This window comes from Vairimorpha necatrix, chromosome 12 (assembly GCF_036630325.1).
Source record: "Vairimorpha necatrix chromosome 12, complete sequence".
NCBI classification, from domain to species: domain Eukaryota; kingdom Fungi; phylum Microsporidia; family Nosematidae; genus Vairimorpha; species Vairimorpha necatrix.
Genome location: NC_088827.1, coordinates 135,502 through 150,715, shown reverse-complemented (window position 1 = coordinate 150,715; position 15,214 = coordinate 135,502). Strand labels below are relative to the sequence as shown.

General features: G+C 27.1%; 3 protein-coding genes across 3 annotated transcripts; 1 reads left to right on the top strand and 2 right to left on the bottom strand.

Annotated features, from left to right (window-relative positions):
* Positions 1–872: 872 nt before the first annotated feature.
* Positions 873–1,793, bottom strand: VNE69_12034 (uncharacterized protein; the record flags this gene model as incomplete). The annotated part of the gene is made up of 1 exon (XM_065475122.1): positions 873–1,793. One exon carries the CDS (start codon positions 1,791–1,793, stop codon positions 873–875), a length of 921 nt encoding a protein of 306 aa, XP_065331194.1.
* A 4,276-nt stretch (positions 1,794–6,069) lies between these two features.
* Positions 6,070–7,014, bottom strand: VNE69_12033 (uncharacterized protein; the record flags this gene model as incomplete). Its single annotated transcript, XM_065475121.1, has 2 exons — positions 6,070–6,253; positions 6,431–7,014. 2 exons carry the CDS (start codon positions 7,012–7,014, stop codon positions 6,070–6,072), a joined length of 768 nt encoding a protein of 255 aa, XP_065331193.1.
* A 6,844-nt stretch (positions 7,015–13,858) lies between these two features.
* On the top strand, positions 13,859–14,992 carry VNE69_12032 (uncharacterized protein; the record flags this gene model as incomplete). Its single annotated transcript, XM_065475120.1, has 1 exon — positions 13,859–14,992. One exon carries the CDS (start codon positions 13,859–13,861, stop codon positions 14,990–14,992), a length of 1,134 nt encoding a protein of 377 aa, XP_065331192.1.
* Between the last annotated feature and the right edge of the window lie 222 nt (positions 14,993–15,214).

Below are 15,214 nucleotides of genomic sequence, written 5' to 3'. Positions count from 1 at the left end.
GCAGCATCATTACCAAGATTACTGCGTTTTGGAAAGAGTCCGGAAAAATCGGAATTTTAGTCCGGTTTAACATAAAAAAAGAAAACACAAAAAAATAAACTAAATGCAAAATTTATTGTAAAAATTAACGAAAGCAATATAATAATACATAAGATCTATGGCCGATTCTAAGTTAATATTTATCATTTTTTTGCTTTGATGAGGATACTATTTTGAACACGAAATAATTAATTTGCTTAATATTATTTCTAAAACGAACTAATAGGATGTATGCTAAATTATACGTAGTATTCTATTTTTGATATTTTAGGAAATTTTATGCTTCAATTTACAAGTAAAATTTTGTATTATCCGTTCTCCTAAAATTATAATATAACTCAATACCGCTTAATTTTATTTTTTTAACCCAGTATACATAACATTCTTTAGAACCTGATAATATCTTATACATTATTAACTACATTTTTCCCACTAAATATAAATACGTTAATGTTTTTTGATTAATAGTCATAATATGTGATATGAGTTTAATGACATGGTCGCAAAATAAATAGATATGAAAAATATATATTTTCTCTTTTGCAATTTGTATATATGATTAGAAAAACAAAAAAAAACGAAGCAACGGCAGCTGTATTTATCAGATATCAAAAGGGTCGACTTTTTCGGTCTATATGAATAAACAAAATGATTTTAAAACTGTAAACAGCGAACATGACTTTATCATCATTATTATCATTATATTTGCCGCATAAACGCTTCATTTATTTTTTTAGACTAAAATAAAAAATTTTAAATCCTGTAAGTATATTTTTCGGGACTAAAATAATAACATTCCTAAAATTGTATTTTCGTACAAAAAAAAAATTAAGTTAATTATTGTTTAATATTAATTCGTTCAAATTTTTTGTTATTTTTGCGCTGCTATATTTAATTTGTTGTATACTATTAAATAGTTTTTGCAAATTTTGTGATATTTCTTGCAAAGAAACCTTAATTTCATTATTATTAGTGTATTGTTTTGAGATATTAAACTTGAAAACTTCGAATCTTTCTACTATCAAATATTCTTCTTTTAAAATTTTCATTCTTTGCGGTAAAGTATTATATAATGCTATTATTTTTTTACTCTCTGTTTTATAATTTAATTTTTTCCCCAAAATTTTTTCTAAATATTCAAAACAAATCTTAAAAAAATGTAATTGATCTTTCATTTGGGGAATATTTTTCACTTCATAATAGATTTTATCAAAGTGCATTTTACATGCTGCGCAAAACGCCGAGAATAGCTTGTTAATGGTTTTTTTGCTATTATTGAATGCCAAGATTTCCATTGTATTATTGCCTTGTAAAACATAGCTTGTTGTTTTTTTATTATTATCTTTTTTGTCCCACTCTAGTATTTGATCTTCCAATTTTTTTGATAAAGTTTTATGATAGGTAAATGTAGATTGTTCAATTTCATTAATATTCTTAGAATTTACAGGTTGTTTTATTCTATTTGGGTTGTATGTCGTAGAACTATATTTACGCTTAATAGAAGGTTTATTTTCCTCTTTTTTTAAATTGGGCATCAATTCGCAATGGCCACTATTTGTTATCATGTTGTTGTCTAAATGGATCAGATCTAGTTCACCAATATATATTTTTCTTTTTTTAAATGGAAGGGTTTTTTCATCGAATGTAAAGTTGAATTGATAATCGTGTGTTAAATATTTCGTATCCAAATTTTTTTTTTGTTGTGCTTGTATTATACCTTCAGTACAAACTACTAAATAAATGTATATAAACATATTAAGGGGCAAAAAAATATTCTTTTATATTCATAAAAAAATATAATATTAAAATTATTATTTTACATATTTTATTAAATCTAATTTAAATTACATTAAAACACATTAGTTATGATTCTTTGAATTTATAGAGTTAAAATCTAGTAACAAAACATGTAATTAAATTACACATGTCGAGTTTCGTTTTAATGCAGCAACCAATTATATGTTTTAAATACTAGAAAATAGAACAGCAATTTAGAAAAAAAACTTCAAATGATAACCAAAGAAGTTTCATATTGATACTAGATAAATCACAATAAAATATAATTTTTTGTTTATTCTGATTGATACAGCGAGGTAATATAATTTTAATACTATATATATACTATTAATTACTAACATTTACAAAACAAGTGCTGTCAAATTTTTCAATCAATTTCACTGTCAAAGATAATTGTAAAAAAAATAATCTAAAAGAATTATAACATAAATTCATTATGGAACATAATATATATAACATTAAAAGAGTTCTCCGTAGTTCACGAAAGCTTATACATGTCATTACAGCTAAAACTTGACATTTATGCTGTTTTCATGCAAAATTTATATTTTAATAAAAACATACCAACTTAAAAAATTGGCTTTTTAAGAAGTCTATATAAAAATGAACAGGAAACTATCAAATACCATGAACTTTCCTTTTGTCTTGTAAATAATCAGAAATCATCATTTTAATATCAATAAAAAAAGAATCTATAAGGAGAAATATCAAAACATACATTTAAAATCAAAAAACGTACATGTATGTAGCTAAATTAAAAAAACCGCCAGCTCAGTAATATCAGTATAAAACGTTATTTGAAAAGGACAGAATTGCAATCAAAAATACAAGTTGTCAAATAAAAACTTTAGCAAATTCATTGAAATTAAAAATAATTGTGAAAAAGAGAGCTAGGTGTAAAAAAATTGTCATTTAAAGAAAGACTTTTTTATTTTGCATTTTTACTATTATAGTTTTCTTCTTAGTTTGGTTTCAAATTATTATCAAAAGTTTTATCATGCGGGGTTGTTTTTTTCTTGGCGAATGTTACATAGCCGGAAACAAATTACTTGCTTGTGATCATTCCATAGTCTTTTAAACGAAGATTCGGAGCTGGAAATTATCCAATATTCATTAAGAATCATGAAACAATACATCGACATTATAATTATTGGAGTCGTGAAAGCTTTTTAGGTCACATTATGAGATTTCACAACAATAAATTATATTAAGACATACTTGGGCAAATCTATAATTACTCAAAGCTTTAATATTACGCAGAGGGAGATCTAACGCAGATTATAAGATATTGACTATTTAAACCATTACATATAAGATACTACGGTGTTGGGGTAGTATCAATAATCACTTCTTTATGTATTAATGAGGACAAGACTCATAAATAACAAGCTAGATTCAAGCAATGTTATATGTTTATAGAGTCCGCTTAATGGAATGATGCTAGAGATTGGATTCTTTGAGATAATAGAAAATATTACAATCGAAACAAAAATTTATCACATATCGTGGAAACATAAGTATTTTGATTTCCAAAGTGAATAATTTATTGTAAAACAACTATATCAATTTTTCTAAATTTCAATCTCGAAGATTAAGTTGTATGTTGATTATTAGGAAAATGATATGGACATAGAGCTTCAAATAAGTTGGTTAATGTAGTTATACATTCAAACTTGTCTAAAATATAGTAGTTAATAATTTAAAAAAAAACATTAAGACGCTGCTGTGAATTAATTCAAGAATTAGCATTAATAAATGTTTTAATTTAGTATCGAAATAAAAAAACAAACGCAAATAATTAATCATTTATCTAACAGATCAAAATCATTATGTATAATTTTATTTTTACATTTTCTATGATATTTAAGGAATTTTAATTCTATTTGGAATGTTTTTTTATTTTAAGTTATTGTGTTTGACATCAGAATTACAGTATAAAGTTTTAACTATACTATTTCTTTAAAAAGTGAAGATTTTGATATTTATGTCTTTCAATTTTTATTTATTAATTGTACTAAATTACTTAAATCGCCAGTTTTATTACGTTGTTTTACATTTAAATTTTATTTCCTCGTCAAGCTTATGAAAATCGGAATATGCATTTTTTGCTACTCAAAATTTATACTCAAAAACTTAAATAGTTAACAGGTTCAACTTTCACGTAAAACTCTTTTTTTAAAGTTACTCTTACATTAGTGACTAAACAATTAGTTATCTCTTCTTAGGCATCATCCTGATCGAATTCTCGTCTTCAATACAAAGAGTGTGTCTCCTCGCCCTCTTTAGTACGTTGGACTATTCGTATGATTCAAGCAATATAAAAATTCCAGTTCATCCATATTTTTCTATTAATCTCAATTCCAAACCTTCTCATGTAACTATATAAGTCACTAATTTTGATCGGGTTACCTTAATAGTGCTAATAATAATATTTGATGTTGTTTTTAGTTTTACATTCTATAAGCCGAAGTGGTTTCATTCGGCTTCCAACATTTCATCAAATTGTTTGTCTTTTTTCTCGAATACAAGAAAGAGTTAGCTGAAAAAAATTGATACCTCAAAATTAAAATTGCAATAAAATAAGTAATGATGTTTTACCGTGTGGTAATTACATAATTGAAAGAAAAACATCCTTATTGAGAATTGAAAATTAGGTATTAAATTATATAAAAATGTTTGATATGTACAAAAAAAATATAACAGGGGTTTATTGTGTGTTTTTTATTGTTGCCGAATAATTTAAGGATTTTTTGTAGTTGAATTATTCTATATTTCATATTTTAGGTTTTGCATTAATTAAACCTATAGTTAGAGAAATAATCACCTCATATCAGTTTAGTATTTGTTTTAAGTTACAAATACTTTTTGTATTGAAGTTTGCATCTTAAAAACTATGTGAATCACAAACTTAGTTTCTTTGAAAAATTTTAGATTTCTAAGTGCTAAAACTTCTAACCTAAAAGAAAATATAAGCATCGAATAATTTAAACATTTTAAAATTGATTTAAAATCTTTATTTTTTGTAATATACAAAATGTCTTGATTTAATTGGGGTTCTAATCTTCGTTATCTTTTTTTTTCTTGCAAGTAAGAGATAGGGAGAAACCTTACATAGGGACCAGAGGGATTTGGGTGGGATTCTCATCCGACTGGCACTGTGAGATTCTTACTCACTAAAACTCCCTCCATACAACTTGCCGGGGCAGCAAGCTTCGACGTATCCATTGGACTTTGGCTCCAGGAGAACACTTTCCATTTATACCTCAAATCGCGTCCAGAGTGACCTCACAGCGGATATACTTAACGGGCATGGTTATCTATAACCCGAGGAGAGACATCATCGTACTGACTCAAAGGTCCCTACAATCATCCGTATTGCACACACGGCTCCTTACACGACCACATCCCCAGCCCGGCGTTTTTATTGGGCTGCGTTGACCATCAGTCTCCCACTAGTTTCGGCCACCGTGTTACAGAATCATGTAGGATAGGGTCCACGAGACCTTCTATTGCCCTACTTCGTCTAGTCTCTCTTTAGCTCTAGGATCTCACTCTAGAGTGCACCGGGCATGTGCTCCAACTAGGCCGTACCCATTAGATACTTTTATGTATAATTAAGTCACCAAAGGGCGATATACTGCTTTTTGGCTTTGAGGTGCGTTTCTACACTAGATGCTAATCCCCTTGTGGCTGAACACACACACGTTTCATTCAATCAACTTAATGATAGTCGTGGACATTTTCATCATCTGAGTTGTTCCAACTGCATCATAGAAGTAGAAACAATTTTGGTGCCCCCGGGAATCGAACCCAGCCATTGCTCAATGGAAGCATTGCATTCTACCACTGTGCTAAGGGCACCATCTTCGTTATCTTTATTAAAATCAATCTGATCTAAAATTGTGCTCTTTCTTTATTGTTTATTATGAAGTTTTTGTTATTTACGATTTGCTAAAAGCGATAACCAATCAATTAATTATAAATTTAAAAATAAATTTTTGTGATTGGTTTCAGACCATATATCACAAAACAGTTAAACTTTATGAATTTATACTAATAGTAGAACATGTTTTGACATTGTGTTTATATCATAGCAAACATTATATACACATATAAAAAAGATCAATTATACTTATGATAAATAAGAACTCCAATAAAGTTATTACCTCTTAGTATTTAAAAAATAAAATGCATTCTTAATTTTCGTGATCTTAAAATATGTTGATGTGTTTATTATTTAATTCCATATTTATTTCTTAAAATTTTAAGATTTAAAATGACATCGCTACACTTTTTGCCAATGTAATCTAATTCTGCAAATAAGTATAGTATAGTTCTTTCCACGTGCTCGATAGCAGAAATATCATTTACATTTAATTGGCATGAACATGTCTTTTTCAAATTAAATAAAAATTTGCTATGTTTTATATTTATTTTTAACTTATTTTTTAGAATACTGAGTCGTTTATATACTTTACGGTATATACAAATCAACAATTTGCTACAGTTAATATAGTATATGTTGTTGGGCAACATATTAGTTATATATTGAATGCATAGTTTGTAATAAAGAAATTGTCCCCATAACAAATACTTGCAATTTTCATTGATATTAACATTTTGAATAACAGTTGCTAATTTTGTCAAGTATTTAGTCAAATCAATGTTTGATATTCTAAAAATTTCACCAATTATTTTCCTATTTTTATCATAATTCATAAAATCATTAGCTGTCGTATCACAATTGATTTTCAAAGTGTCATTTTGTAATTTTAAATCTTCATAATTCCATAAAATAATTTGATTTTTTAATTCAGTTAATTCCAGTATGCATTCGTATAATAGAATAAGTGTTCTTTTATTATTTTTATTTAATCTCTCAGAACGCATTTTTTGGTCATCGCGTGAACGTTTAGCGCATGAATTAGGATTATCATTATAATAAAAAAGTTTTTGATTGTTATATAAACTAGGTGCTGCTAAGTTTTCATCTGTATCATTCGCATTGCTTGATGATCTCTTCCTTTTTTTTATTGGTAGATTTTTTTGATTTATGACTGTTGAAGAGGTCGCCTCATTTTCAATTTCATGTTGTATAATGTTCGATTCTAACAAATTCGACTCATTTGTTTGTATTAATACTTCAGTACATATCGTAAAAAAAATATGATGAAGCATATGGGGGTTACAAATCTTCTTAAAAGAAATAGAAATAAAAATAAATTAAACAGTACTATTATAAAATTCTTCTGCAGAAACAATAGAGTATTTATTTAATTTACATTTGTGAACATATAATTAACAATGAAAAATTAAATTTTTTAATTACAACAAAAAATAAAAATATGAGCAATTCAAAACTGCTTTTTTTAATTTTTAAAAGCAAGCTTAAACTTTGTATGTACTTTTTATTTTATTGGAAAACTATAAATAAATAGAATATTATAATTATCTTTGATCGAATGTTAAAAAAAATAAGAATTATCAAATACATATTAGACTCCTTTGTAAGTTTTAAATGAACGAAAAAATATGGTAATAAAAATTTTTTAAAAACGTTATTTAAGAAATTAATTTAAAAATCATTGTACAAAATCAAACTCGTTAAATATTATTTTATTGTCGTATTTTTATTTAACGTACCTTAACTGAACTTATGTATAATAGTATCCTCTAAATATGCTTTAAATTCTAATAATATAAAAAAGCGCTAAAAGAATTGTGGTATAATGGATCATACCACATGATTTATAATAACCAATAAATACTTAAACGCTGATGCTTCTTCGGAACGATTAGTTATGGTCGACTATTATTGGTCAGCCAAATCTAATTTCTTTCTATTGGTTACTATGTAATGTAAATAGAGAAATTCCATAAACAACATGGTACAACATCAGAACGCAAACAACACTCTTCCTTCTACAAATCAGATAAGCCAAACTCTTTTCATAACAATAAACAATCCTTTCCCTTTAACTCTTTTAACTCCGGGTTTCACGGCTCCCCAAACCGTAGCATCATTGAATGCTTCCTTGCTACAGGCAAGCTCCCCGGTAAACACGCCAAGAATAATTATGAATAAAACTTTTAAACATCTTTATTATATTATAAAATATTACTTGTGATTTGTGATGTTTCAATAACATTAATTTAAAATATTACAAAGGGAAGGGTACGAGAAATGAACATAAACACTAACACGCTAGTATTTAGAAAAAAGTTTCTCGATGATTGATATTACGAAATTATTTGTATTTAGTATAACTACAAAATCTTAATTGTTACATATATTCAATAAATAATGATGGAATTAGTCAATTCCAATTGATAAAATGATTAACAATAATAAAAATCCCCCAAAAATCTTTAAAAAAAGATTTTAAAAATAATATGACATCTAATAAATTAATACCATTATAATAAATTCAATTTTTAAATTAGATTAATTGGCGCTAGGGCCTATTCCCGGGTAATGAACGTAAAAAAGACGGCATTTCCCGGGAATAGGCCCTAAACTGGGAAATTTTTACAACCCCTAAAAAATGAATAATTTTGAAGAAGAACCAAGAAATTCGAGATCTGACATTTTTTCAAATGAAGCAGCCATGGCCTTTATTCAAAGGCATGGCTTACTTGAAGAATTTAAAACATGCTCGTAATGTTATGAGAGCATGGTTTTGGAACATGATATTTCTTATTCGAACGGTTTTCGATTCAGATGTACTAACTTATTGTGTAGAAAATTCAAATCAGTTTTTGAGGGGCTAAAAATTTCAAGTCCAAAGATAGACACAAGCGAATACTTGTTTATAATATATTCATGGTTCAAAAAAAATTATGAATATAATATTAATAAAAATACTTCGGTTTCTTTAAATACTATAAAAAGAATTAAAAGGAATATTATAGAAGTAATAACTGAAGATAATAAGAATATATGGGAGAAATTGGGGCCAGAGCACCCAATACAAGTGGATGAGAGTGTTATAATAAAAGGAAAACTTATTAAGTCACCATCTGAAATGTATGATTCAATTAGTAAAGCTACTTGGATAATTGGCGCAGTAGAAGAAAAAACTAGAAAACTAGTTCTTAAAGTTTTACAAAATATAAAAATAAACATTCTTCGACTTTTTCTCTGAAAATATTAGTCCTATGTCTGTAATAAAAAACAGATGGGCACAGATCCTATCCATACGCTGTTGGTGGGATTGGCGGAGTACATAAAATCGTGAACCATGAGGAAGGATTCACCAATGCTGATGGAGACCACACTAATTTAATAGTATGTGAGTGGTCTCATTTCAAATCGGACATCAAAACGAGGAAAGGAATACCAGGTTATTCAATGCCAGAGTATATAGAAGAATATGTTTGGAGGAGAAGAAATTTAAAAACTCATGATTCCAAGCCTATAAAGACGCCCTTTTAACTCTCTTAAAACTTTTAATTCAAAATTAATAATTGAGATTTCTTTTTTTTTATAATTTTTTTGTTTAAAGGGGGGACCTTTAAACAAAAAAATACCCGGGAATAGGCCCTAGAGCCGATTAATTTATATATTTTTTATATTTTTCTAAAGATTAATAAAAATTTCGTATGTATGTATACATAATTTAACGAGATATTTAACAATTTGGTTGTACAGATTTAAACTTTTTATTAATTTCTTTAGGTTTTAAATTAAAAATAAATTTATAACTGTTCTGTATAACATATACTTGCCGAAATTATATAATGTAGTCAATTACTAAACCATGAGATCATTATCTTTGATTAAATTTACTTCCTAAGAATAATTCGTGTATATGGTTTGCTTTCTTCGTGTTTATACTTATTAGACAGTATTGTGTACAAGGGAATTTAAAATGCTTATTCTCTTCAATTTTCGTTATCATTGATACTTAGATTTCTCTAAAATAGTTTTCAAGGTTTTATAATAAAAAAAATATAACATATCTTTTTTGATCATTTCGAAAAAAATTTAATAAGTGGCATATGATTTTATTCATCGTAAGCTGAGTACAATGTAAATGACTAAAACACAGGATTACTGACCCATAAGGCTTATAAGATATATTAATAGTATGAGATTCACGTCAACTACGGAATGTAAATTTTTGATTTTTATCTTTTTTCATTTTTTTATTACTTTTTATGAAGCGCTAAGTAAAGTGGGGGAAAAATGCGGAGATGCTCGAAAATTACGACTTGAATGATATAATATAATTTTTGCGTATAAAAAATATATATAGTTAACACAACGATGCAAATAAAATATCTGTCGACAATCTTAATTAAATCTATCTGACGCAATAAACGGCGTAAATTATTCTATGGCCAGAAAAAAGAACAAAATTGTAGTCCGTAATAAAAACACAAAGAGTAATTTATAAATATGTAGTATTATAGTCGGGACTCTAGAAATTACTTACAACCGAAAACAAATTTATGGTATGCTTCAACCCCAGAAGCTTAGTTTTGAGATTAAAGCCTACGAGGTACTGAACCATAGATCAATTCTCGCAGCTAAATATAAGTTTTGGATCCAAGAATACTCTAAAAAGGATTTGATTAAAGCAGTTCTGGCGGAAAATAAAACTAAACTTGTAACAAACGGTCTGTGGAAAAGGCCGCCAACTTATAATAGAAGATTTGAAAGAATACCCCTTTAAAATAAATTTCGAAATGAACAAACAGAATTGACAGAAAACCCTTATTCTTAAAATCAAAATTAATATTAATTTGATACTAATTGTCAAATGCTTTATTATTTACGAATTGCATGGGGTTGAAAATATATAATATTTATAGAAGGATACGACACTAATAATTACTAGAAATACAATATTGGTGGGATTAAAACATGGTTTTAATTATTATAAAATATTTAAAGAAACGACATGTCAAATATATCGAACAATAACACCATATATTTGACATATGTAGCACTTCCTACAAATATAACAAATATATCAATTCTAATATGCAGTTTAATGCATTAGAAGACTGTATGATTTTTTTACCAAAATTTAAATTCCTCTCATGTTAAGGAACTTTATTAAAATGAAAAATGAAAGAAGATTACAAGATCAGAAAGAAAGACATGCTTAAATAAAAGGCATAGGAAATTAAATTACGGAAGGCTATAAAAAGAGTTAAATCGCCACTGTTAAAGACAATTGTAAGTTAAGGGTTAAATTTATTAAATCTATATTCTCAACATCCCCGCGCTAAATTCAGAATTGGGCGATGAAATTATCTTTACTACTTCCTACGCCTACTACTGGGCTCTCAAAATAAAAGTGCATTTTTATGTTAACTGACCATGGGCTGCGCTTTACTCTACCGCGTCTTACTATCCCTGTTAGCCTGGTCTTCGCGATACTTTCTTTCCCTGTTATAATACATAAAGTCTATGGGCATGTGATTTTTCTTTACACATGTCTTCCCAACAATGAAATCGAATTTTTTCCGTATATCTCATTCTTCGACTATAACACAGTTTCTTTTTGATTTTTTTCTCTTTTTAAATCTCTCTGGATTTTTGAACACTATTAGTTCAACTATCTTGCCACGATAGCTTTAATGTGAATAGTGGGATTACCACCACACTCAATCTCGACAACTCTTATGCCAGATCTTATTACAGTCAATACTGTTTCTCCATAGCTCTTTATAGCTACTTTACGTCTTCACCTATCCGGGTCCCTCGACTGATGCAAGCCATCACCTTCTCTTCTGTTAGACAACCAACCATCCCCTTTCTAACCTAGACTGCATTTTTTTACGTGACATGCTTCGACGGAACTTACGATCTCTTCTTTTGTTTTTGTTTGGGTTCAATAATTTTATTCTCCACCATGTTAAAGACAATTGTAAGTTAAGGGTTAAATTTATTAAATCTATATTCTCAACAGCCACAAAAACGCCCGGCTTATTTAAAAATAATCTTGTTACTTTAAGATTAAATTGTAGTATAAGCAAAAATATTTTATCAATTGAAATATCGACTTATTAAAAACATAATTATAAAAAACTATGTACTTTCCAATTTAAATGCTATTTGTGTATAAAGATTTTTATAGAGATGCCCTTACAAGCAGAAAAACACAAAATGAAATTGTATTTGCAACAACATTGCTGCTCGATGACTCAGAATTACAATTACATTCAAGTATACATAACATGAAAAGAAAATAAAATTTTTTTTACATGAAGTGAATCAAAGTTTTAGCTATTCTAATAATCGTGACATTGAAATAAGTTATTAATGACAAGATCTGAACTTGGATTTATACACTATGAAATTTTTTAAGTGTTAAAGAAAAAATAACAGCATGCTGATCTGATAAAAGTAAAAAACGACTCGAATATAAAGGTATTTACAATTAATGGAACATTTTACTTGCCCTTTAGCCTTTTGGGGGATTTAGTGGTCATTTTTATGATGTAGCATATTTTTGCTCTTTTGCCCTTACTCTTCCAGCAAAGATAAAATTTGAAGCATATGTAGAAGATTTTAAAATTTCTTATAACTTTGCAATATTATTAAATAATAATTTTGATTAACTTTCGAGTTGACTAAACACAAAACATTACATAGTGTCTAACCAAACACAAAAATTATTTTTTATTGTATTTCATTATTCACAGGCAGATTTAAAATAATTTAAATCTTTTTGATTTTCTAAACTATACAAGGATGTTCCTTTTTTAGTTTCTACATAAATGTATGCTATGAGTAATATTCTTTAGCAAAGAAAGTATTAATATTATTTCCAAACAATTAATTAAGTTTTATGTCGTGGTTATAGTATTTATACTTAAAAAAACTTCATTACCATTAGTGAACAATTAGTTAATCCAACCCTTTTGACATAATTATATAAAAGAAAGATAGTACTGTACATACTATTTACAAATAATTGAGTGAATGATTTAAATTCTAACATAAAAGAAAATTTAAATTACTACATCAAAGTTTAACTGAGCTTTTAATGTGGTTAGGAATTTGAAATTGTTTGAATATATAAACATAATAACAAAAGAAAGAAAAACAATCTTTTAACAAATACAAGAAATTAAAATAAGATTTATAATATAGAATTTCAATACATGAATGTTAGAAACTTCTTGAAGAAATACGCGTCTTATAAACTTTACGGATGATAATTTACAGTAAATTTATTCATTTTTATGTCTCCTTTTAAGAGCTTTTTTTTAAAGTCTATTTTTACGTTGGGGACTTTTCTCCATACGGTTTTAGATCCAAAAATTTTAGTATAGGACCTAAATTGGGCAGTTCAGCTGGAAAATATTCTTAGACTTTTAACAAGCGTGTAATATATGATATATATTGTTCTAAAAATTCATAAGTTCGGAGATTATATAAAAGGATTTTCAAGGGTAATAGCTTTGATGTGAAAAAATATAGACAGAACCTACGATTTATAAAAGGCAAAGAATTTGAATTCTGGTTTAGACACATTAATATCATATTAATGCGCCACTTAAAGGTATAAATAATAACATGATATTTTTTTGCGTCGACTTGGGGGAATGCATGAATATTGTATGACGCATACAAAATAAATTATATATCTATAATAGGGTTGAAGTCATTATACAACATTTAGTCTCGTATGAAAGACAAAAGAAATTAAAGGTTGAAACTACAATTATGAGAAAAGAAACACCTTGTATCTTTCAGCATCCGTATATTATAATTTTTGCTACTACTAAAAATGGGGGTTCATTACGTTATTTCATTAATAAATTATTATTTATTGATGTGATTTTAATAAAACATAAAAAGTACATCTTTTTTATCACAATTTATAATTTAATTTTATCAAAACACTTATATACATCAAATGCTACTTGTTATGGTTAAGTAAATATTGATGAATAGATTTTTGCAAATTATATATCAAACAAGATTATTCAAAACCTTGTTTTAGACTCAACAATTGCTTTTTAAATTTTTTTTGTAGCCATAGAAGTTTTTTATGCCCCTATGTTTATATTCATTTCAATATATATATGTTCGAACTACATAGATAATAATAATAATGGAATTTTAAAGTCATCTCCAATTGAAAATCAAGCAAATTTAGACGAAGTTTTTGATATTGAGTCGATTCTGGCCGAAGGAAACAATGAAATTATAGAGTATGAAGATGTTGAGGACATAATGGAATTTTATGCAAGTTATAAAAGCCTATCATTAGACAACCAAATTTCCCAAGAAAATAAAGAAGTTACTAAACAACACATTCAAAGCAAATTCGGTCATTTTAAAAATTACGAAAAAAAGGTGAACATAGATGTAAATCTAAAAAAAGAGGGAACAATGATGCCTTACAACACTAATTTTAAAGCAAGAGCAGAAATTTCTAAGCAAAATGAGCATAATCCGAAATACAATCTAGGGGAGTTTTTAGGTATTAGTAGTTTGGAAAATCCCAGTGGCAATATTTACGAATATATACGTCAAAATAAAGACGATAATACAAAAAATTGTATTAACGAAATAAATGGAAATTCTTTACTTTATTCGAAATATAAAGAAATGAGTGATAATTTTAAAAATATAAAAGAACAAGCCGAACTTATCATATTTCATGAGCCAAATAAATATATATGTATAGACCAAATAAAAAAAAAATATAAAGAACAACTCTTTACATCTAGGTTATATTTAAGACGAAAAAACTATATTTTTAGAAATGGTATTTTTAGATACGCTATAAGAATTAAAAATAAAATCATGCAAATGACTTCTTCTGTGGACAAAGTAATTATTGATTCCTTTAGTTTAGTTATTGATATCTTCAGATTTATGATGCCTAATCAGACATTTTTATGCATAAATACAAAGTCTATACAGTTGCTATACACTTTGTCTTCAGACATATGGAAAATAGAAACAATAACGCGTGCTATTAATATATCAGAACTGATTGAATCAATACATATTCTCTTAAAAAGTCAAAATCAAAGCAAAAGCAAGAACGAAAATATTGTTTTTAACGATCTAAAAATTTTAAAAGAAAAAATCGACAACTTTTATAATGATAAAGATCAATTGTGTTCACGTATAAATTCAGTAATAGAAATAATCAAAGAAATGCATGGTTCGAAAACATAATTTGAAAAATGTTTTGTAGGTTGCGTATCGTATCTCTTGGGAATTTGTTGGGTTAAATTTGGTTTTGAGAGCAGTAGTAGACTTATTTTATGTGTTTGTAATTTAGCGATTTTTAATTAATAAATGGTTTTAAATGTAAAGCGTCAAATATATAAATTCTAATTCCAAAAGCCTAATAAAAATGCCTCTACTGTGTTTAATATTCAATACGTAAGGGTACTT